This window comes from Mangifera indica, unplaced genomic scaffold (genome assembly GCF_011075055.1).
Source record: "Mangifera indica cultivar Alphonso unplaced genomic scaffold, CATAS_Mindica_2.1 Un_0007, whole genome shotgun sequence".
In the NCBI taxonomy this organism is placed as follows: domain Eukaryota; kingdom Viridiplantae; phylum Streptophyta; class Magnoliopsida; order Sapindales; family Anacardiaceae; genus Mangifera; species Mangifera indica.
In genome coordinates, this window is record NW_025401099.1 from 168,275 (window position 1) to 194,333 (window position 26,059).

General features: G+C 30.4%; 1 protein-coding gene across 1 annotated transcript; it reads left to right on the plus strand.

The window, feature by feature from the left end:
* Positions 1–8,870: 8,870 nt before the first annotated feature.
* Positions 8,871–14,582, plus strand: LOC123205478 (amino acid transporter AVT1A-like). Its single transcript, XM_044622428.1, has 12 exons — positions 8,871–9,304; positions 9,775–10,055; positions 10,349–10,563; positions 10,819–10,842; positions 11,019–11,199; positions 11,309–11,528; positions 11,611–11,746; positions 11,853–11,872; positions 11,976–12,121; positions 12,513–12,556; positions 12,905–12,967; positions 14,278–14,582. Exons 1-12 carry the CDS (start codon positions 9,108–9,110, stop codon positions 14,368–14,370), a joined length of 1,620 nt encoding a protein of 539 aa, XP_044478363.1. The 5' UTR covers positions 8,871–9,107; the 3' UTR covers positions 14,371–14,582.
* The last annotated feature ends 11,477 nt before the right edge of the window (positions 14,583–26,059 follow it).

Here is a 26,059-nt window from a genome sequence, read left to right on the forward strand (position 1 = left end):
TCATAGTATTAAGTGACCCTATCAAAAGTGACGACAATTCTTACATGTCAAAGCTATTTTTAGTGTAACACATGGGAGCACGTTATAAATGTATTCATCGAACTGACCTAACCAAAGGATATCCATATAGATGGTTGCTTTAGTGTCTATGGAATAAATCTTTTGAACGTTGTGGCTACATGTGATTTTTTAACTTAAAGTCACTAGAGCGTCTCATGTAAGGATCAATATAGTTTGATATTATCTAACATGTTGCCATAATTGGGATAACTATAAAGGTAGTTATCAGCCATATCATAAGATACATAGAGGTTATGGTTGATCGGTAAAGGCTTTGTCTCTTCTGAGCACAAAACAAGATATCTCACATGAGAATACTTAATGACATCTATGATAGCTTAAATTTATAGCCATAGTGAGATGAGGTTGTAGCCTAATCCATATTAGTCATCAATGTACATCAGTTCATACTAAAGAACTAATGAGATAGACATATTTCTATGTCTCAGCCTTGAAAGATATTAGTTGACGAAAGGATTGAATTGCATGTAACTATGATGTTGTTAAAGTTTAAAAGATGTTCGTTGACACTTTATCGTCTGGGTGGCCATGATACTTTGATAGAGGCTAATCTTGATTTGTGTTTGAATCTAAACATTACCAGTTTGCTAGAGAGCTTATAAGTCATAACCATATAGAGATTGATTCAAACCCATAAGCAGAGAATATTTGGTGATAATCCCAGTGTTTAAAGAGAAAGAAAAATCATTCAAAAACTAGGTTTATCCTTCAGGTTGAAGAACTTAGTTGACCATACTTTGACCAAGGTAGACTTGGTGTGCGTGGAGCCGACTGGCACCATGGAATATAGAAAGCATGGCATGACTGGATAAAAGATTGTCTAGTCATGCAAAACTTAAAAATATGTCGAGTGGCATATTTATGATAACACTCGTGCATATGTGTTGAAGGTGTCGAGCTTGGTTGAAATTCTTGCCATACTTAAACACTTGTACATATATAACGTATGCATTAAAATAAACAAAAACCATACAATTAAAAGGACAGAATACCTTAGTCACAAGTCTTTTGTTGTTCTCTCCTCCTGTGAACACATAATTCTAGTTAGAGAGCCTTAGTAGCTTTTTCACCTAAATTGCCTCTCTCGAGGGTTAGATAGCATTCAATCTTTAGTTACATGAAGATTTGGAGAAGCCATCAACACAACTATAAATTTTAAAACACCTTATGAATGTTTTGTATGTTCATAACATATGTCTAAAACAGGTGTCCTAGTTAGGGTTTTTAGGGTTGTTTGATTTGAAAAATTTTTAAACTCCGTTGTGCTGCCGCTTATTGGCGCCTTGAAAACCTAACAAATATGATTCTTTATTACTGTTGTGTTTTTAGGGTTGTTTGATTTGGTAATATGCATAAGTCTACTTTAGAGTTACAATGTTTTCACATAATTACTGTTGTGTTTCTATTACTGGTATGAGTGGCTGATCTTTTTTATTCTAGGAACTAAGAAGGATCTAACAGTCCTTGTAAATCTGTAGATTATTTATTTTATATTTTATAATATCCTGATGTTTGATTTAATGAATGTTTTTTAAATACTTCTGACCGGATTAAGGCCTATTTTTGCACATGTTAGTAGACTTATGCATATTACCAAAAGGTAGGTACGAAGTTAATGCATGCATTTATTAAACCTAGACCTTGATATTAGAGATAAGTCAAATCTTTGTAGAGTCATTAGAGTCACAAATCATAAGAGGTAAGTATTATCCCAACATCCATGAAATTAGGAGCTTGTATGGTACTTACATATTTAGTCAAACTCACAAGAGGAACTAAGGTAACTTAGGATATTCTACTATCAAAACATTATAATTAGTAGAGCAATTTTATACAATCTATAGTTTACATAGGATTGTCTGTAAAGCCTTATGTCTTAGAAGCCTTTGGTATATGACTTCAATATTAGTGATATAATTGTGATAATCCACTGAATGAGTTAACTCGTATTCATAAGAAGTTTAGTTATTAGAAGTAGGATTATTAATACTTTCTTAATATAGTCTAAATTACTTAGTCTCTCTAGCTAATATAAACCTTGAAACGAATTAGTAGTTAGCATCTTAATCTTTGTGGGATCAATATCTATTATATTACTTGTTGACTTATGCTTTTGCGATCGAGAAGTAACAAGAATACAAGTTTTGTGTATAAAAATGGCTTATGCTTTTGGACATGTTAGCAACAGTAACTTAAGTTTTTTTTTTTTTTGGTTAACCAGGGACCCAATCGTATTTATTGGATAAGTAAACTTAGGACACGATAACCAAACTCATAATTACTGTATTAGGTAAATTAAGGTTTTATAAGCATGGTAGAGTCTCGAACTCAGATTTTTACTTTAGAAGTTTTAATGTTCAACTAGTTTTGCTAACCTTTTGAGCCTTTAATAACTTAAGTTTTTATTATCATCAAAAAACTTAAGGGGTCCAACAGAAATTAATGACCATTTAATCAATTTTTAAAAACAAACTCACACAAATATCTTGTAATTCATAATTAATAAAATCATGAGATGTGAATGTTAATAACCTAACAAATAAAATTACGTTTTTACATAATTTTAAATAATGCATAACCAACCATCATCAATCCATCGCTATTTTAAGCAATTTTTGATATTAAAATTACATATAAAATACACAATCAATCTATAATGTAACACTCTCCTCTAGAAGTATTACTTTCTAAAAGAAATATTACTAACATTAGTTATCAATGCAGTTATTTAAATGACAATAGAAATATTAATATATCTATAATAATAAAATACTAAAAATCATTTATTTAAAATAAAGTGAGGAAAAACATGCAAAGGATGTCTTATAAAAAAAGTTCGAATACCTAAATACAATAATAAAATATTCATAATTTATTAAAAAGAATTTCAAAACATAAAATATAAAAATAACATAATTTCCCTCAACTGCCCACTTTTATGAAAACCACACATCGTAGTCATCATCACTCCTATCATCTATAAAATAGACAAAATAGGAAAGGAAGAATGATAAACACTTAATAAGTAGGAACACAACTTTATTAAAATCCTATTTTGCCTTTAGATTGAGTTCACCCTAACCAAGGCATCGAGAGTAAACTATTTACTCCACTTGGATGATGTGAACCCATTTTTGAACTATCTGAACTCTTGACACTTATTAAATCTCTTGGACTTGCCTTACCATTCTGGTCCTTGTGTCTTGTATCTAGGGATCCCACGAGATCTTATTTTACATTGAACACTTTCAAATAAAAGCTTATTTAACCTTAAACTGAACAGTAACTGACTTGTCGATTGGATTAAGTCAAAACAAGGATTTGGCATCTTGGCCATATGAGTGTCATAATTATGCAATCCACTCCATGCACCACTATCAAAGTGTAATTAAACTTGAGCCTATTGTAGCTTACCACACCTTACTATAGGTGATTGAGTTTTACTGCGAACCAATGGTCTTACTACGAACTATGCCCTACTGTGACATAAGGAATATCTCATAAGTGTCTCCTCTTAATGACCCTAAAACTTGTACCTCTGACTATAGTACCATTATATTAAACATGCATGCTAACTCAAGCTACCTAGCTATGTGCTCGTTATGCTTTCACCTTTTCACTTATGTAACTTGGACTTTTAAGGCTGTATCTTGTTCTATAGGTCTTACTTTTACCCTTAGAGTTTTCATGATTCATTATTTATCTTAAATTGTTTGCGTAGTACCACTAACGGTCATTTCTTTCTTATGAACATTTGTTCATTCTTTGTTCATGACAAACAAACATTCCTATCTAATGAATATTCGTTCATCATCCTTGATAAACGTCTATTACTCTTCTTCTGGCTCGTTCCTAGGTTCTAAGGGTATCCTAGTCTTTCTACACTAGGCATGTTTGTTCCTGTATGATGAATGTTCATGCATGACGTCTTTTTTTATGAAGAAGAACGATGAGCAGTGCACATGCATATTCATCCAACCTCATTCGAAAAAATTACATTTGTCAAAGGCCACTTTTTAGTACATAGTTGTCGAGCTGTGCAATTGGCTAACGGACGATGTTAGTGGTCTATATCCATTAAATTTGTTAAATGTTTTATATATTCATCATTAGATTATACAATTCATGTTCTATATCCATTTCAACATGTAGATTCTTTCTTGGCATTATTACGTCGACACCAGCATGAACAATAGGCAATCATTCCATAGAGTTAGACGATGACCCACACTTTCTTTATAGGGCATGTCAAGATGGCATATGACAGTTGGAGTATCACGCTTCCAAATGAGTACGAGCAGCTCGAACTATTCATAAAGATGGTGGAGGCAAATTACACCGCCAATTTGTTTTACAAACCATAAGGGGAGATCGATAGGGTATTGTATGTGTGTTTCCATTATAATTTACTTTTATATACAACAATGTATTTATTATAATTTCTCAATTTTTATAGATTTTCATCCCTATAAACTTCAATTGTGCCCATTAGGTCGTTAGAACACTTGATTTTTGTGATTGGTCACTTATCGTATATGACTCCAAGACAGCCTACATAGGTAGACATAAGAGGGTCACACGGTGGATGCGACCCTGCACAACATTCATACTGACATTATTAAAGGCGACAAGTTTTTGAGCCACTTATGGGCATACACCACGAGTATATCACTTTATATTGTGTCAAGCGAAAATTGTCCCTTAGTAGGGTGAGGGTTCTAGTGATTGCGATACTCTTATGTTACGATTCATAGAGTGTCCGGTGTTTTCACCAAGCCTAGATTTTCCCTATGAGTCGTGTACCTGATGCATCGATATTTGGCCTCACAGTTATATTTTCACTGCATCGAGTAGATCACAAATGTATATTTGTATTTATCATTATTTATTCATATAATTTATAGGTTGTTATGTACATATTTATTTACAATGGTTTATCGGTTATGCGTTTGATTTCTTTTTTTTTTCCATTTTAACAGTTTTATTGCAACTTACATGATAAAGTATGAATCTAAAATGAAATAATATAAACACATGTTTGAAACATAAATAATACTAATATAATATTCATTCCAACAACTACATAGGTAAATCATATATTAATCAAACTACAAAATGTTCATTCTAACAATTACATAAAAAATGATCATTCCAACAACTATATAATTCAACTATTATTCACACTAAATAGATTTCATCGCATATGAACAAGTAGTCAAATGGAACATTAATCAAATTACATCAATTACATCTTATTTTAATAAATATATAAATCATATATTAATCAAATTAAACAGAAGGTTGTGAAGATCTTTTTCCTTTATCTCTTCTGGCCTAGTTGATTACACTAACTACAAAGCTTGGGTGTAATGATCTCTCCTTATGAAAGATTTCAATTTCTATTTGAAGAGCAACCCGGTCGATGACGATCAAGAATGGGGGGCAAGATAACTCTTTCTTTAAGGGTAGGTAACCATTCTGATTGGTTTTCGAATGGATTGGCATGTTCTGTATACGTTGCATGGTAGTAATTGGTGGTAAAGAAAAGATGAACTCATGCATACACATTTGTGAGCCTCATATGTCTTACAACAACAACGACATACTTGCATGAAATACGTGAAAGCTTTTTGCATGTATAAGACATTTCATGAAAGTCCACCATGCCTATGTACCTACCACTACCTATAACCTAATGTCGAACATTTGTAATTGGATGAACCTCTAAGTGCTTAGTCTTTAACACATGATAGCTAAGCTTGTTCTATGCCCATGGTGTAATATAGTGAGGGTATTCATCTACAATTTGAAAAAGCATATGCACATCTGTTAATAAATACGTATAAGGGTAAAAAGTCATTCTCAAATAGATAATTAATATTAACTTTATATGTACTTACATGATTTGTCCTCTTGTAAAACCATCATTGTAACGTGTCTTAAATGAACTCGACGAGCATCGTGATGGGCAACCCCATGCGTGTTTGACAAGGGCATTGAATGACTCTGCAATGTTAGTTATCATTATGTTATACCAGCGTCCTGAAAAATGTGTTTTGCTCCATCGATGAAACCCCAACTCATATAGGTAGGTCTCGATTTGAAGATGCACCGTATTAATAGATCTCATTATAACCTCAAAATTTTCCTTTGTATATAACTTTACGGTTTTCCAATAAAAATACACAACTTGGGAGTTTATAAATAATATGAGCACTTCGTTATCAAAATTTATAAAATGTTAATAGGTATAAAAATTTTATAAATATATAAACATATTATCTATGAGTTGCATTTATACTTTGATCGTATGTTACAGAAAAGGTGATGACAACAACACCCATGATATAAATCTGGAAAGACTTCAACCATTGTAGAGTATATAACATGATATCGATATAAGATTATTTCATTGATGCATTCTTTAACCTTCATTAGAAACTAACACCACGTTTCATAATCTTCCTTTTTATCGACACTAAAAGTAATTGGGTAGATCTAGTTATTACCATCAAGGGCCACCAAATCTCTCAGACATTAACATTTAAGGAAAACAACGTCAATACAAATAACAGGTCAAATATATTATTTAAATGCACGGGCGAAACATCTCAATGCCATGAAAAAAATACTTGAAACGATGATCATTGCTTGTTTCTATAACTGTCATAGTTCCCAGTTTAACATGCTCTAAATTATAACAATAATTGAGTAAGAGAATAAATGATTCTTCTAGTAAACGTCTCAATGAATTTAAAGCCAATTTCTTGTTTACCAAACTTGTGAATATGAAATGTTAATTTTATACCTGTCAGTGATGTCTATAATGATCTTTTTAGGGTGATAAATACGATAAATTAACATAAATTTTGACTTTATGAATTAATGTAAAGCTTGGACCCCAGCTTGTCTGTAATATGACATTATCTAATCAATTAAACATGTGTGAGTTGGATTTATTTTACTGATTCAAAAGACTTAATATGACATTATCTAATCAATTGAACATGTGTGAGTTAGATTCATTTTATTAGGTTTGACTCTTCTTCCAATAGAAATCATTTGCATTTCTCATTGTAACACTTAATCTTCTATCTCTTTGTGTCAGACTTAAGCACTTTATACTAAAATCCTTTCTCCAAGGCAAATTGGTCCATAACATATTTCAAGTTTTTTTTGTCATTAAAAATGTCACTAAGTTTTATAATATTCTTATCTTGGATTGATCTTGCACCACTTGATGATGTTAAAGACTTGTAGAGGAAAATCAGAAAACCACTTAAATGGATAATTCTTGCTACCCATAATAGGATCTTCAAGCTATAGACTATTTATATCACAGTTAATAAGTGACATATCCTTGAAGTTTATCTCATCAAGAGAAATATCAGTCATCTTGTTCCCTTTAAAGTCACCCCAATTTAGAATCTTCTCATACATTATCTAAAATCAAAATATTAATTTTATATATTAATTAATATCCAAATGACCCTTATATTTTTTTAATATTATTTTATTCTTTAATATATTATATAATATCAAAATGCATCATTTTTTTGATAACATATATAAACTTGATATTCTTATAATATCGTAAATGTCCTCTCGTTATCTATATATTTTTTTAGCACCCTCATATTTTATCTAATTTTATAATACCACTATATTTATTTAAAATTTCATTTAACCCCCTCAAATATGTCCCTATATTTTATCAAAATGTCTTTATATATTCCTAACTTTTTATTTTAAATCTTATTTCGTTATTTAATATCAAAATGCCCCTCATATTTTTTTAACATTTCATTTAACTTCCTTTATTTATCTAACATTTTATTTAAAACCATCATATATTGTCTTGTAGCGAAATATTTTTATATATTTATAACATTTATTTAAAACCTTTTTATACTGTTTAATATCAAAATACCCTCCATATTTTTTAATATTCCATTAAATTCCTTATATTTATCTAACATTTTATTTAACATCCTCATATGTTTTCTTATATTAAAATACATTTATATTTTTCTAAAATTTCATTTAAAACTTTCATACATTGTTTAATATCAAAATACCCCTATATTTTTTTAAAATTTTATTACAACCTTCTTATATTATTTAATATCGAAATATCCCCATATTTTTTTAATATTTCATTTAACCCCCTATATTTATCTAACATTTTATTGAACGCCCTCATATATAGTCTTGTATCAAAATGCCCCTATATTTTCTAGTATTTCATTTAAAACTTTCATACATTATTTAATACCAAAATGCTATCATATTTTGTTAATACTTTTTTAAACCCCTAATATATTATCAAATATCCAAATACCCCATTTATATAACATATGAATTTAATTTAACAAATAAAGTTAAGTTTTGAGTTAAGATTGATATAAATACCTTTTTTTTACAAATTGATTTGTTTCGATTTGATTTCAGAAAAATGAATTTACAATATCAAATTTTAAGAAAAATGAAAATAAGATTGAGTGATTGAATGATGTAAGAAATATATGAGAGTGAGAGTTTATACAGAAGTGATAAAAAATAATTTTGGTATTTTATAAAATTTTTGAGCATTTTTACTTGAGGCTTTAAAAAAGACATACTTTTGTTTAAGAATTAAAAAAATAAGACATTTTTACTTGAACAAGGGCAATACGAGTAATTTCTTTAATTTCCCGAATTTAAATTCAAGGAAGTCTTAATTGTCCAAAATAAAAGGCGTGTGGGCTAAGATATTTTCCTTATCTGACACAATATCAGTCTTATTTGTTTTACGAGTTTCCATTCATTATTTGCATCGCCAATCAACGTGAATACAAAACAAATTGTACCTTGTGGTTCTAGCTGATTCTAGACCTCCATTATCAGCCACTTGATTCTCCGATAAGGCTGTAAAGTAAAACGCAAAAGCATCGTCACCATTTCCGATTCGCAAGTTTGTCTTTTTATTATTACCTTAATAAAAGAGACGTTGGGAGATTGTAGGTAGATAAACATAAACGGGTAAAATGGAGAAAGAGGGAAGACAAGAGTTTTTCTTGGAGGATGAATATGAAGAAGAAGAAAACATTGAAGAGAGCATCAATAAAAATAGCAGTAGTTGTGGCACGGATGATGACGACGTTAATGGAGATGGAGAGGGAGAAGGAGATAAAGGCTCTGATCCTACCTCCTTATGTTCTCACCAGTGGCCTCAAAGTTACAGGTACATCTTCATCATGCTAATTATTTAACAATTATATTTTCTTCTTTATGTACATATTAATAAGAATGGATGAACTCTTTTCCTATATATTAAGCCATTGAAAACTAATTTAACAAATGTTGAATTAAAGTCAGAACATTTTATCCTTCAATTCTGTGTTAAACACATATCATGACGAAAACTATATAAATAAGGTACTAAAACAACATAAACATTTGTCAAGATAAATTTAGATTGAATAATATACTAAATAAGTTTTCGTTTACAATTTTATGCTTAAAATTATAAGTCTTGACTTGATATGAAAGTTTTCATTTTAAGTGAGAGGAAAATAAGATATATAAATTTTGGTTTATTCAGAAGGCTTATCTGCTCTAACAAATGTGACTTATTTCAAATTGTTGTTAACATGTGAAAATCTATTTGAATAATGGAAAGTTAATGCATTTGAGTTGGTCTATGTATGTCAGGGAGACAATTGATTCTTACTCGATTGCGGCATCACCAAACTTTGGAAGCCTCATACCTTCAACAACATCCAATATTATGTATACAAGCTTTTTGAGTCAAAGAAGAAACAGTGTAGAGGTGGATGCAAAATCTCCTTTATTGCCTGAATATGGAAGTGTTCATAAGAAGGAAGACTTGGCAAGGAAATCAATTACTCAGTCATTATGGTCAGAAAGAGCTTCACTTCGTGAAGAATTACCTATTGCTCATGGATGTAGCTTTACTCAAACTATATTCAATGGTAACATCACTTGTAATCTCAGGTTTTTAAAATTTTGAACCACTATTTATTATGAGTAATATTACACATACAAAGGGTTTATACATAGTTTTACATTCAAAATATCATGATAGATCTCTAACATTATTATATCATTAACCATTATTTAATTTACAGTTATTAACTTGATATTTTTATATTAATTGATCAAATCATATTTTAATACATCACTTTGTATAGACTTTTTTGTAAGTATTATATTATTCATTTGGTATCTTCCACTAACCATTATTTATAACAATTGATTGGGACAGGAATTAACGTAATGGCTGGAGTTGGGCTTCTGTCAACGCCTTATACGGTAAAAGAAGCAGGGTGGATAAGTTTGATAGTGCTTTTGATGTTTGCAGTTGTCTGTTGTTATACAGCATCACTCATGAGATACTGCTTTGAGAGCAAAGAAGGCATCGTTACCTACCCAGACATTGGTCAAGCTGCCTTTGGCAAATATGGACGTCTTTTTGTATCAGTAAGTTAGGCAATTTGTTTAACAATATACTTGTATTGAGTTTTCCTATTCTGTATCACTGCACTTCACTTGTAAGTGGAAGAACTTGCCTAATTTTTTATTTTCAGATTTAGTTTATTTGCTTGAAAAAATGCTTGAAGTGGCAGTAAAATGCGACAAAGTTTTTGCTAATTTTTTTCATAGCTCAGTTTCTTCTTCGTTTTTTTTGGTCGCTGTATTCAACATACTTAACTATTGTCATCAATCTCTTTGCAGATCATCTTGTACACAGAATTATATGTAAGTAAAGCTTGCATTCAAAATTTACATGTTACTATAACTATAATATACAACTTATTAGTTAGTTTCTGAGATGTCTTCTCTCTCTCTCTCTCTCTCTCTCTCTCTCTCTCTCTCTCTCTCTCTCTCTCTATATATATATATATATATATATATATATATATATGTATATGCAGTCATATTGTGTAGAATTTATTATTTTGGAAGGGGATAATCTCACTAGGTTATTCCCTGGAGCATCCTTGGCTTGGCCTGGTTTTCAGCTGGACAGTATGCACCTTTTCGGAATTTTAACTGCTGTCATTGTTCTGCCTACTGTTTGGTTGAGGGATCTTCATGTAATCTCATATCTTTCAGGTGTTTCAAATATGTAATCAATTGCCTTTAAGGAATATTAGAGATTGGAAATGTTGATGATCTAATTAATTTATTATGAATTTTTGTTTGTTATATTATATATATGCAGCTGGAGGGGTCATTGCAACAATCTTAATAGCACTTTGTGTGCTTTTCCTTGGTACGATGGATGACATTGGTTTTCATCAAACTGGTGAAGTAGTGAACTGGAGTGGTATTCCAATTGCAATTGGTATTTACGGGTTTTGCTACTCAGGGCACTCTGTGTTTCCCAATATATACCAATCAATGGCTGATAAAACAAAATTTACTAAGGCATTGATAGTATGGTAATACAATTTTAAATTTTGGGCTTAGGCCATTCACTATGCCTCCATGTATCTATTTTCTTAAACATGAGTTATTGTGCAGTTTTGCTTTGTGCACTATAATTTATGGCGGTGTTGCAGTGATGGGATTTCTTATGTTTGGCCAAGGTACCTTGTCCCAAATAACTTTGAATATACCACCTCACAGCTTTGCTTCTAAAGTTGCAGTATGGACGACAGTAAGTATTAGATTGTGGATTTTTTCTGCAACTATCAAATTGGGATTTTTTTTTTTTTTTGGGTTTTTAATATGTCTCTAATCTTGTCTACATTGCTGTTCTCTAGGTTGTCAACCCATTCACTAAATATCCTTTCTCAATCTAAAGATGGCTCAGGAAATTTAGTTATTAGACAATATAGTTTCATTTTCATATATTGGTTTCTGTTGTGTTCCTTGACTTTGAACAAGTATGCACTCTTGATGAACCCATTGGCCAGGAGTATAGAGGAGCTACTGCCTGACAGACTTTCTAATAGTTATTGTTGCTTCATTCTTCTAAGGACTGTACTCGTCATTTCTTCTGTTTGTGCTGCTTTTCTCCTTCCCTTTTTCGGTAATGCTTGGTGCTGAAAAATTAGTTTGTTTACTTTTGTTTTCATTTATATATGTTGGAAAGTTGCAGGAATTAAATGTTTATCAGCAAAAATAAATGATTTTTAAATGTAAAAGCTGGTGCGATTATTCTGCCATTAAACATTATTTTTTAGGCCATTGAAGAAATTTTTTCTTACTGAAATATCAGCATATTAAGATAATTGTTCAATTGTCTGCTACATTCCATTGCCTGCATTCGGTTAAAAAAAAAAAATGAGAATGCACTTTACATGAACTATTTTGTGCAGTTTTATCATAATTTATTAGTAGAATGAGTTGTTAATTTATTGTTATTTTTAAGCTGCTCCACATAGTTCTCATGCTTCAGAGATTGTGATGGCATGGTGCAGGTCTTGTGATGGCTTTAATTGGTTCCCTTCTCAGTATACTTGTGGTAAGCATAACATTTCACAATAGAATTTTCTATGTTTGGAGAACATGAAAAAGATTACTAATTTTAATTTTCTGAATAAGTATGTAAAGAAGATTATATTAATTTATTTTTTTTTTGGGGAAGCTATGATTTATATTCAAAGATTATATTTCTTTCTGAAATGATATATCGTGAAATCTCATAATTTCATAGTAAGGTAGCTGTAGTGTGACTGAAAACTTACATTGCTTATATTACTTTGTCAGGCTAATCTGACATGTATTGGCTGTTCCCTTTTGCTCTAATATTTTGCAAGGTTTTACTTTTGGAAACTAATAATTATTATATGATTTCGGTGACTGGTACCAGGCTGTAATAGTGCCAGCTTTGTGTTTCATAAAAATCGTGGGGAGGAAAGCTACTAGAACACAGGTATGTATTTTAAGTGAATAGTTACATGAATAAAACCGTTATCTCTACAGCATATTGTCTTTTTCTTATCGTGTCTTAATTTTTTTTTTTTCAATTATCAAAATTTTACTGAAAGATTTCACAGCTAGCATGCAGTTAAACCTTTTTTTTTTTAAATGATTATTCACGCCCTTTAATGGTGTCGACAATTATATTTCTTTATATAAATCAGATTATCTGTTGCTGTAATTTGATCTCCAGTGGATTCTTTATAATTTCTAAAAGGCCAAACGACTATTTCCCACCCAAGGTTTAGCGTTTTCTCAAAAGTCCCCCCTTTAACTATGGAAACATCAAACACCTACCCATGGCCGGTTAGATTTAACCAAACCCTAACGGTGGTAGGGGTAAAATCGTCATTTTTGCTATAATATTAAAAATAAACTAAAATAGAATCTAATTTTGCCCCCCTAACCTTTAAAAACTGAAATTTTTCCCTCGCCTAAGTTTTAAAAAATTGCAGTTTCACCCTAGGGTTTGGTTTTGAAATCTCCGGCTCCGTTGCCGACGGCCGCTCCCTCCCGAAGCAACCTCTCCTTCCGACGATCTCTTTCCTCCCATTTGGAGGTCCGATCGGCGCCCGGAGACGCCGTGGGAGACGAAGAACTTCGTCGGAAAGACGAAGTTCTTCGTCTTCCCAGAAGAAGACCTCTGGGAAGACGACCGTCTTCCTAGACGAAGACGACGGCGTCGTCTTCGTTTGGGAAGACGAAGAACTTCGTCTTCCCGACGAAGTTCTTCGTCTCCCACGGCGTCTCCGGGCGCCGATCGGACCTCCAAATGGGAGGAAAGAGATCGCCGGAAGGAGAGGTTGCTTCGGGAGGGAGCGGCCGTCGGCAACGGAGCCGGAGAGGTCGCCGGAGATTTCAAAACCAAACCCTAGGGTGAAACTGCAATTTTTTAAAACTTAGGCGGGGGAAAATTTTCAGTTTTTAAAGTTTAGGGGGGCAAAAGGAGATAAAATTTTCAGGCGTTAGGGTTTGGTTAAATCTAACCGGCCATGGGTGGGTATTTGGTGTTTCCATAGTTAAAGGGGGGACTTTTGAGAATACATCAAACCTTGGGTGGGAAATAGTCGTTTGGCCTTTCTAAAACTCAGTAATCTTCCATTAAGAACCTCAGTTAAGAATTCTTGAGATTTACTGGTAATAAGGACTAAGTGTTATCTCAAACATATACAAAGCCATAATAGCACATGAATATCGTAAAACAGAATCCGGCATATTGTTTTGACTAATTAATAAATTCATTAACGCTAGCTTAATTTTCAGATTGTTTTGAGCACAGCAACAGCTGCCTTAGGCATCATTTGTGCAATTTTGGGGACATATTCATCTGTGGCAAAGATCCTTAAGAGTTACTGATATTAAAAATTCTACATGATTTGAATAGTTTGCCCCTTACAATTGAACAGAATGCCCCCAGAAATTTTACGTTGCAATTACTGAAGGACAGAAATTTTAGTATCTCAACCATCGGTGTTCCTCCATGAGGGCAGCCTTCATTTCTGAATATGACACTCTTGTGTATTATTTACCAGCATTAATTAAATAGGAACTCTTGTGTGTGTTCTGAATTTTAGGTCTCAAGTTGATTAAAATCTCAACACAGTTGGATGCCCAAATATGAATGACATTTTTCTTTTTTGATTTTTCCTAATGAGATCGAATGCTTGTTGAAGAATAACAAGGAAAATGAGAAAATGATAACATAGTTAAATGGAGATCTAAGTGCACTAGAAAGAAAAAAATTACTTGAAAGGTTTGCATCTAGTTTTTGTTGAAAGGAAATGATATAATTAGGCATCTGTTGTAAATATTACAAAAGATGTATGTGCAGAAAAAGATTTGAGAGGAAAATTGATATTATAAATATAACGAAGGAAATGAGAGCAGAAGAAGGGTTAAGAGGCAAGTTGGTAAGCGTGTATATGAGTTATTTTATGAATGTTGGGGTATTTATGGTACACAAGAGAGATACAAAATGGTTAACGTTTTGTCTTTAATATCTTAATCGGTTACTCAAGCATTAAAACTCACATGTTTTCTATTTTGTACGCCCTCGAATCTTTAAATGTATTCTCATTATCATTAAATGCATTTTTATGGTGAAGAGCCGCCAATTTTTTGTCACTCCGTCTTAAATTTTTATCACTTACAAATAATTATATTGATTTTGTTAAGAAAAAACCTAATAGAAAACTAAAATAGAAAAATATAATTTTTTAATATATTATAAGTAGGATTGAATATGTTTAGCTTTATTAAAAATCTTACTAGAAAAATTCAGTGTTACAAAATCTAATAAAGAGAAAAAAAGTATAATGCGTAGTTTGTCTAATATATAATAAATTTAAAAAGTTTGTTCTCTCTGATAAATATGTCTCTTTTGTAGTGATTAAATTTGTTACTTGTCAATCTGTCATATATTAATGTTATACATTAACTTTTTAAATATTGATATCGATAATATTTTTATAAACAAATTTATAAAATTGTTATTAGATAATATTTGTTTTTCATCAATTTTTCGACTTTGTTGGAGTTTATGAGTGTGAAAAAACTTCGTTAAGATATGTTGGGTTTTGTCTCATTTAATGTATTCACTTCCAATTTGAGTAATACATGTAGTATTGTTTTCATATAATACGAAAGAAGTGTCTATTGTAGAAGAAAAATTGTATATATTTTTGATGTGCTGGATGACAGACTGTAATTATACGCATTCTCAACTTGTTTCATAAATAGCTAAAATCTTTGAATGGTTCGATGATGTTGCAACCAAAGTTTATTTGGTGGAATGTCATGATATTGTTGTGTCATCATAAATAAAAACACATCTCGTCTGTCAGTGGACTTTATAAGGATTAGAAAGATAAATAAGATTTACGTATCTAATCAAACTAAGATTTTTAAGGGGTTTGATAGAATAAAATAGTTTTAAATCTATAGTTTCACATAGGTAATGAAATATATGCGTGATTCTATTCTAGTGGTAATGAGTTAGTGCAGAGCTAAATCAGGTTAATAAATTCATTGCGAATGATATATTAGGTCTAGTGCATTGGACTAAATATAATAAAACACTAATAATATTAAGATATGGTACTTTAAAAGCAAGTATCTTTTCGTTTTCTTCTTTAGAATAAAATGGATCTTTTCTTAGGGCAAAAGATCAAACGACCATTGGGTAATTTAAAGAATAACGCTTATCTATATTAAAACATTTTAGTAATTTTTCAATATAAGATGATGAAAAAATATTTCATTTGAATTATACTTTATTTGCAAACCAAGATAATATTTTTTTCTAAATTTTTCATCTCAAATTATTTGTTCAGGTATCTAAAAGGTTTTTAGAGCTCTTCAAAAGTTTTAACTAAGTTCATATCATCAACATGTATTACTACAATGACAAATCTTGATTCTAACTTTTTTATAAAGACATATGAGCATATACGATTATTTATATAACAAACTTTTTTTAAGTATTCACTGAGGCAATTATATTATATTCTTTCAGATTGTTTTAACATATACAATGATTTTGTAACTTGATTGAGTATATCCCTATTAGATTAACCGTTTTTGTTTCAAGCAATTTAAATGCTTTAAGGAGTTTTATATAGATTTTAATATCTAAGTTTCATATAAATAAGTGGTTATCACGTCCATTAAATAAATCTTAAGTCTTTTAGAGATTGTTAAACTAATTAAATACCTGAATGTGATATCTATCATATGTATATATGTTTCATTAAGTGTATACTTGGCTTTTGGAAAAAGCTTTGGGCTACAAGTTTTGTTTTATATCTAATAATTTTATTTTTCTCATTTCTTTTTCTCACAAATATTTATTTATATCTAATGGGTTGAACATTTTTAGTTGTTTAGATTACAAGTCCAACTATTTGACGTTTCATTAGAGAGACTAATTTTGTCTAAATTGTTTCTTCTCATTTACGTTAATCATGTCTTTGACTGTATTATTTTATTGTATGTGGTTCAAAATCCTTATTCATAATTTCAATAGTTATTGTGAATGAAAATATATCATCAATGTTAACTGTATCACAATTTCACATCTATTTTATATAAACGTAATTTATTGAAGTTTCTATGTTTTTTTTCCTTATATTTCAATAGATCGTTCCATTTTAGGGCCCTAGTGTTTTCAAGGACTCTAATCTCTTCTAGATAAATATTAGCAAGTATGAACTTTTTAATTGTTTTAAGATTATCATGATCTATATTTTTATAAACAAATTTGTAAGGTTGTCATTAGATAGTATTTGTTTGTTATCAATTTTTTGACTCTGTTGGAGCTCATGTGTATGAAAGAACTTCGTTGATATATGTTTGGTTTTGTTTCTTTTAATGTATTCTCCTCTAATTTGGGTAATACATACAGTATTGTTTTCATATAATATGGAAAAAGTGTTTATTGTGGAAGAAAGATTGTATGTATTCCCAATGTGTGGGATAATAGAAGATTGTATGTATTTCCAATGTGTTGGATAACAGACTGTAATCGTATACATTCTCAGCTTGCTTTATAAATAGCTAAAATCTCTGAATGATTCGATAATATTGCAACCAAAGTCTATTTAGTGAAGCGTCATGATATTGTTGTATCATTATAAATAAAAATATATCTTCTCTGTGGGCAAACCTTATAAAGATTCAAAAGATAAAAGATATTTGTATATCTAATCAAACTAAAATTTTTAAGGGATTTGACAAAATAAAATAGTTTTAAATTTCTAGTTCCATATAGAGAATGAAGTATATGTTTAATTCTATTCTAGTGGTAATAAGTTGGCATAGAACTAAATCAAGTCAATAAATTTACTACAAATGATATATCAGGTCTAGTGCATTGAGTCAAATATAATAAGACATCAATAACATTAAGATATGAGATTTTAAGAGCGAGTGTCTATTTATTTTCTTTTTCAGAATAAAATGAATCTTTTTTTAGGTCAAAATATCAAATGACCATTGAGGTATTTAAAGAATAACACTTATCCATATTAAAATGTTTTAGTAATTTTTTAATATAAGCGGATTGATGAATAAGTATTTCATTTGAATTATATTTTATTTATAGACTGAGACAATTGTTAAATTTTTCATTTTAATTTTTTTTTCAGGTATTTAAAAGTTTTTTAGAATTTTTCAAGAGCTTTAATTAAATTTATATCATCAATATGTACTACTATAATGATAAATCTCGATTCGGATCTTTTTATAAAGACACATAGACATATAGGGTCATTTACATAACTTTTGTTTTTCAAGTATTCACTAAGGGGATTATATTATATTCTTTCGGATTATTTTAACACATACAATAATCTTGTAACTTGATTAAGTATATGTTTTTTGGATTAACCTTTTTTGCTTCAAGTAATTTAAATTTTTCGAGGAGTTTTATATAAATTTTAATATCCAAGTTTTTATTAAAATAAGTTATAACTACATCCATTAAATGTATATTTAGTCTTTTAGAGATTGTTAAATTAATTAAATACCTGAATGTAACTAAACCTATCACATGTACATATATTTTATCAAAGTCTATACTTGACTTTTGGAAAAAGCTTTGGGTTATAAGTTTTACTTTATATCTATCAATTTTATTTTTTTTCATTTCTTTTCTCTCAAATATTCATTTATATCTAATGGATTGAATATTTTTAGGTGTTTAGGCTATAAGTCCAAGTATTTGACGTTTTGCTAGAGAGAGTAATTTTTCCTGAATTACTTCTTTTCATTTAGGTCAATCATGTCTTTGACTACATTCATCCATTGTATGTGATTCAAAATCATCGTCATTCATAATTTTAATAGTTACTGTGAATAAAAATATATCATCAATGTTAACTATATCACAATTTCACATCTCTTTTATATAAGCATAATTTATAGAGGTTTCTGTATTTTTATTTTCCTGTATTTCAAAAGTTTGTTCCATTTCAGGGGTTCCGGTCGCTTTAAGCACCGTAATCTCTTCTAGAGAAATATTAGCGAGTATGAACTTTTTAATTGTTTTAGGACCATTATGATCTATATTTGTTTGATTCTTTATCTTTCATTTTCAAATGACAGTGGGCTTTAATCCAACAGGTCTATCATGTTTCACGTATATATAGTAGATTAATCAATTATAGCTTGAATAGATTGTTTATTAGTCACTTTAATTCAAGTTGGCGTGTTGGCAATTGGTATGTGTCTTTTTTTTTCACTTTTGTTGTATCTATAAATACATCAGATATTTAGTTGACAGTAGTTTATAAATGCACCATTCTTTGTACTTCAGTTTCGCTTTGAGATGCGCAAGAGTGTAAATGAGATATGACAGGTAAGTGCCAAATGAGTTGATGTTTAACTTCAAGAGGTATTATTTTTTTCTAAAGGTGAGAATGTTATCTCATCAAAGTAATAATCTATAACACATGTAATAAATAGATCACTTGTCAGTGGTTCAAGATATTTGATAATTGATGGTGAATTATATGTAATATAAATTTTCAAGCAATGTTGGGCTCTTATTTTTATGTGTTAAGGAGATGCAATAAGGATATATATAGTGTAATCAAATATTCTCAAATAGGATATATTAAGTTAGTGATAAAAAATCAATTATAAAAGAGAATATTGATGATAAGTAGATGGTGAGAAATGAATTAACGTTGTAACATGTTATGTAGATGTCCCCATATAGAAGTTGATAATTGAGTTCTTAGTAATAAAGTATATGCAATTATCTGAAGTTGTTTAATAAGAGACTCAACTAATCGTTTTTTAGTGTGGACACATGAGACTGAAGGTTCAACATCAATCCTTATAGACATGCAAATGTCTATGAAATATTTTGGATATATTCCATAAACATTAAAGTAACCATCTATATCAAATCCTTTTGGTGGATCGGTTTGATGAATATGTCTACAATATGCACCTATATATTACATCAAATTGTCAACAAACAACTTTAACATGTGAGATATAATAGCTATAGGTACATCCAAGGTCATTTTTGTCAATTTTCCCTTATTTACATAGATTATTGTGTGTGTGTGATTTTGGGGGTGCATAGTCATGTGAGGAGATCACATGCCTATGTATGTTGGCAAGGGCAAAATGGTCTTTTCAATAAAATGTGTAAAAAATGGCTAAGCTTAGAAAAAACACATGCCTTTTTGTGGTTAAAATAGTTTAAATTTTGGATAATAACATGCACGTCAGTGTGCATGGAGTACACAACCGTGCAAGATGTTTTTTTCTAGAAAATAAAAACGAACACAAATTCATTGGTTCACACTGTTTTTCATATTTTTCCCATCAAACTAAAAAAAGTTGAGAGAGATTTTGAGCCCAAAGAAGTCTAAAAGGATTGGAGATAGCTGAAGAGTTCACTTTTGCCACGTGAAGACTAAGCTTGCCATTGGAGGAAAGGTAAGTAGTGTGGACTTTCAATTCTTATATTATTTCTGTTGATTTTGATGTTATGCGAGATGATTTTGAATGGATACTGGAATTGGCATGATTATGCTAGAAACTTAAATTAACTGAATGAATATTTGTTCATTGAATATGTATATATAATACTATATGTTGATCATTCATAAAGTGAACACATATTATTTTGATTATAGAATATACATATACAGATGCATATGTCCTTATATTGGCATAAAAATTATGGTATTTGGTCTAACTTGGATGTACTATTATAAGGATCAAGTTGAAAGACTGAGTACTAATTTGTGTGTTGACATATAATATGTTAAATGGCCAAATTTGTGTAAATGGAAGAAGTGTTTACTAGTTTATTGTGAATTTCATGAACTTGGATATTAAAAACATGACTTGAGTGTTTAGAAACATGTTTAGGATGGTTAAGTGATTGATTGGCATGGATTTTAGAAGTGTATGTTTGGTTTTGGATGACTAGAAAGGTAAGGGAGCTCAGTTTGAAATTCTACAAAACTCAATACATGCTTATATAGAATTAGGAACACGACTGTGTATAATTAGGCTCAAATAGTTCTCATGTTGGGAGAATTCACAAGCATGTAGATTTAAGGTCACACACATACTCATATGGTATGGGATATATGATCATTTGTGTTGTCTTATGTAGCATGCATGTGTAAGCGAGATTCATGCATGTGTAAGTCAAATCAAAGTATACCCTTGTGGTTGAAGCATGCACAATTGTGTATATTTGGGTAAATTAAGAATGAATGTGAAAATATTAGTAATGTCTACATATGACTATGAAAATGATTAATTTACCCCTATGAGGAAAGAAATGGGGATTGCCAATAATATAGCCTTAATGAAGGCAATATGAGATGAAAATTATTTTGAAGGTGTCTAATTATGTGAATGATAACATAAGGAGTATTTTAGGGTGTCCTACTATGTGGATGAAAGCACAGACCTAGATTAGAGCGATTTTAAATTGAAATTTGAAAACTATGAATTTTCTGAATTTGGCCACCAAGCTTTACACAATGTCATCTTGCCATTACACTATGTGTAGTATGGTTGTGAAAACATTAAGGCTAGTCTATACAACCGCTTATATGACCTTGATACCCGTATGTTTATTACATATTAATGCGAGGCATTTTAGCATCTATGATGCCTATGTGATTTTGGGAGAGGCTCGAGGTCTTATATTATAAGGTATCTTTATAACCTAAAGCTCGACTGATAAGTGTGTTGGGTATATTTTATTTTTGACATATAAGATGTAATATGCTTTCATTAGGAGTCCAAAATGTCGATATACATCTTTTAGCATTAGTCATGAGAATTTGACATTGGGTTCCAAAAATATTCAAATGGACATCCAAGATGTTGGGAAAACATTTGAAAATATCACAATGAGTTTAAATATAGAACACTGTTATAATTAATAGATAGTTTGATGTTTAATGCAAAGTGTCGAGATCTCACCTATTTACGAAGTGTATCTCACTCACCATGTTCATTTTTCTATTTTTCAAGTAGGTTCATGGATCAATGGGGCTACGAAGGAGCTATCAGTTTCACTTAGGATGTTACATGATCGGAGGATATTTTGGTCATTTGTGTTTGTGGGCCATATTTCATGTGTTTATGCACTTGGTTTTGTATATTGGACTTTCAGGCACATTAGGATTTTATTATGGGATATTGATGTTTTATTGTTTCACCTTTTTGGTATTTGTAGGAATGTATTACTATCATGCATTTATGGTAATTGTTGCATTGTTTTGAAAAGTTTTAAGTTAACATTTCTCTTCGAGTGCATATTCTAAGTAAAGATATGTATCAAAAGAGGAATGTTACACTTATCTAGGAATTTTTATTATTATTAATTAAAATCCTAAAGTAAATTACAACTAAATGCATAATTTTCATGTCTTTAGACGTAATATGCAAGTGTATAAATTTAATGTAACAAATTCCCCCACATTTAAACTTTATTTGTCCTTAAGCAAATTAACATTGAAACATAAGAAGAATGTGCAAACTTCGTAGCCCTTGGCCCCTTTTTGGCTCAAGTATTTATGTAACCATTGAAAATAGTTGTTATAAAAGAATTTCCCTACAAAGTTGAGAACCATTCAGTAGTTGATCATAGCTCAATCAATTGCTTGACCTTCTCAATCCAGTCCTAAGAAGTCTCTCACATAATCTTTCTTTAAGTTCCCTTGCGTTTTAGGTCTAGCATATATACACCCTTCTTTCTTCCAAGATCTTTATAGACAATTGTGATTTCTAATCCCGTAAGACAAAATTGTACTCCTAATTTCCACATATATATAGATGCAACACCTCAAGGATCAATAGGTATTTTTGTAGCGTTTTAGGGCGTTGTTAATCGATAGCGCAACAGAATTAAGAATTAAAAAAAATCAAAGATCTTAAAACCCATCTAGGATACCCATTTCAATGCATAGATTCATGAACATATTAAATACATATGAGGTGTTTAAAAATTATACCTACATTGTTGGCTCATCTAAGACTTCACGTGGTTATGTAAAGATCACTATCCAACCCTCTTAAGGTAGTGCCTTAATATCCATATGGAACACGAATAAGAGGCGATCCAAAAAAAAGTTTGCTAGGATTTTTATCGACTAGATCTTGAAAATTACGTCATGACAATGAAAGCTTGTGTTAAGAAGATTCTAGGCATCAAGATGTGTGTTTATGATAGTTGTTTTAAAAATATTTTTGACTCATACTATATAATAAGGTGTGCATAAATCATAAGTTAGTTAGGATTATAACTACTTAGATGATAAGGTATCAAAGAGTTCTTATTAAATTAAGACTTTTAATTTATTGAAAGTTTTAATGCGTAGGAAAGCTAATTAAATTAGGATTCCAATTCAACCTAAACTTTCTATCAGACAACGACTTTGAAAAATCTTTGTTTAAGTAAAACACCTTACCCACAAGTTAACTTAGCTAGTTGACTCACATCCATTATTTAGTCTTGCTCGATTGGACTTTTAAGTAAGCTTAGTTGAAACCATATAGTGCATTTGCATGATGCCACGTGACACTGTGCACACCAATGATTTCAATCAAAACACATCGATATGTTTCTCTTTTTCTATGATCTCATAAGTATCGTTAACCAATCCTTGTCTCTTGGTTTATATCAACCCCTTAATACATATGACCCATAAGCTTTTTATCGAATTGGTAATATTTGAATTGAGGTCAAATTTAGACATAGACCATGATTTGCCTCTTGTAAAGCGTTATAATTATCCAGACGATAAAGTGTTAACGAACATCTTTATAATCTTTAACATTATCACAGTTACGTGCAATTTAATCATTTCGTCAATCGATATCTCTCAAGGTTGAGATATAGAAGTGTGTCTGTCTTAGTAATTCTTCGATATGAGTTGATACATATTAATGACTTATATAGATTAGGCTATAATCCTACTATAGGTATAGATTCAAGCAATCATGAATGTCTTTTAGCATTTGCATATAAGAATCTTCTCTTGTGCTTAGAAGTGACATTCTTCATTGATCAACCATAACTTCTATGTATCTCATAATACGGTCGTTCACTACCATTATGATACCACTATTAAGATGATACGTTGGATAATGTCAAACCATACCGATCCTTACACGAGATGGTTTGATAACCTCAAGTCAAATGATCACATACACCTGTAATGTTTAAAGGATTTGTTCCATAGATATGAGAGTAATCATCCATATGGATATCCTTAGTTAGGTTCAATGCTATAAACATGTCTATAATATGCACCCATGTGTTGCACAAAGCCATAAGCAAACAACTTCAACACTTGAGAACTATCACCACCTTTTGGTAGAATCGTTCAACACTATGAGAATCCTATCACCAGTACATGAGATCAATTGTCTGATCTCTTCGTCACAATTCTACCATTTTAAGAGCGTATTATTAGTACAATCATATAATAAACAAACATATGAATTGAATAGTTATAATTTTTTTTATTAATTAATAAGGTAAATTACAATTACAAATGTCAAACAATTGGCTCTAGGGCATCTATCCTAACAATTTTATCTGGTTATAACATGGCTAAGGCATGAGCTTCAAAATGAAGGGAGATCAGAATATGTTTGCAAAATCATGAGCATATTCATGAATACAAGATCAAAACTTTTTATTATACTTAGAATGATCAATTGAAGAAGTCTTCTTGTAATAGAACTTGTATTTTTTACTTTGTTTTGTAGGTAAGGCGAACTTTATTTGTGTATACATACATACATATATATATATATATATATATATATATATATATATATATATATATATATATATATATATATATATTCTTTTTTTTTTAAGATCCCTTTCTTTCTTCTTCAAACTTACTTTCTTGTATACTTGGGATTCTTGTACTTTTCGCAGATAAGCTCCATTAAATTTTGCACTTTTTCCTTTTTGGATTAGTGGATGTAATCTGGTGTTTATCACCTGTCATCAAGCGTATGCTCATGCAAAGGTAAGGCTCTCTTTTAGTGGCGTGCTTGGTAAATATAGGGTACACAAGAAAATTTGCATTGGTAAGTATATATTTATCTTGCAATTAAGTCTCAAATGGCTAGCAATTGACAATGTATTCATGTGGGATAGCGAAGGAAAATATTAATAGGCTTTTTAGACTAGTGAAAAATATGGTACTTATATCATATCCTTATCGATGCATACTACTGTTACAGTACTATCTTAAAGCCAATTGTCATAATTAATAGTTGACATAATCTTTGATATTTAATTAATAAAATGACATTTTTATTATTTGTATTTTATTTATAATAAATAACTATCTTAAGAATAGTTGAATAATGATGAAGATATTAGTGTTCGACACTTGATCATAAGAACCCTATATGTACATTAGGTGGTTGCTCTTAAAATACCTATAATTCTGATATTACCATGACAAAAGGCATGGGTAATAGTGATAGAGTTATCATAGTGTTAAACAAGCTTATCATAAGATAATAATAGTTTTCATATGTCAAAATTGTTTGTTGACAACATTGTGTAACACATAGGTGTACATTGTAAACATACCCACTAGACTAAACTACCAAGAAAATTTCATATGGATAGTTACTCTAGTGTCTATGAAAAATATATTTTTAGTGAACAAAGATACATGTGATCCTTAAACTTGAGATTACTAGACCCTCTTATATATAGATCGGTATGGTTTGACACTAGTCTAATGTAGTCCGAGAGAGAGTACATCAAAAAGGATAGTTTGGTAGGCCGAAGAAGGTGGCCAGAAGCTGTTCTATTGGTAAAAAAATGTTTGGTTTAGAAAAGTAAACTTTAGAAGACAAAATGTTACTTTTTAAAACTTGATCTTTGGGGAAATTTATAGTTTCTAGGGTTTAAAGGGGAAAAAGAGATAAAAATTTAGTTAATTTTAATATTGATTATAAAATGATGATTTTATCCTTAAAACTAACTTATTTGACAACTGATGGGTAAGTATTTGGTTTTTAA

Coding starts and splice junctions, on each gene's coding strand:
- LOC123205478 (XM_044622428.1), top strand. CDS start 9,108: ATGGAGAAAGAGGGAAGACAAGAGTTTTTCTTGGAGGATGAATATGAA. Junction 11,200..11,308: donor TGTAATCTCATATCTTTCAG/GTGTTTCAAATA, acceptor ATATATATGCAG/CTGGAGGGGTCATTGCAACA. Junction 12,557..12,904: donor CCCTTCTCAGTATACTTGTG/GTAAGCATAACA, acceptor GACTGGTACCAG/GCTGTAATAGTGCCAGCTTT.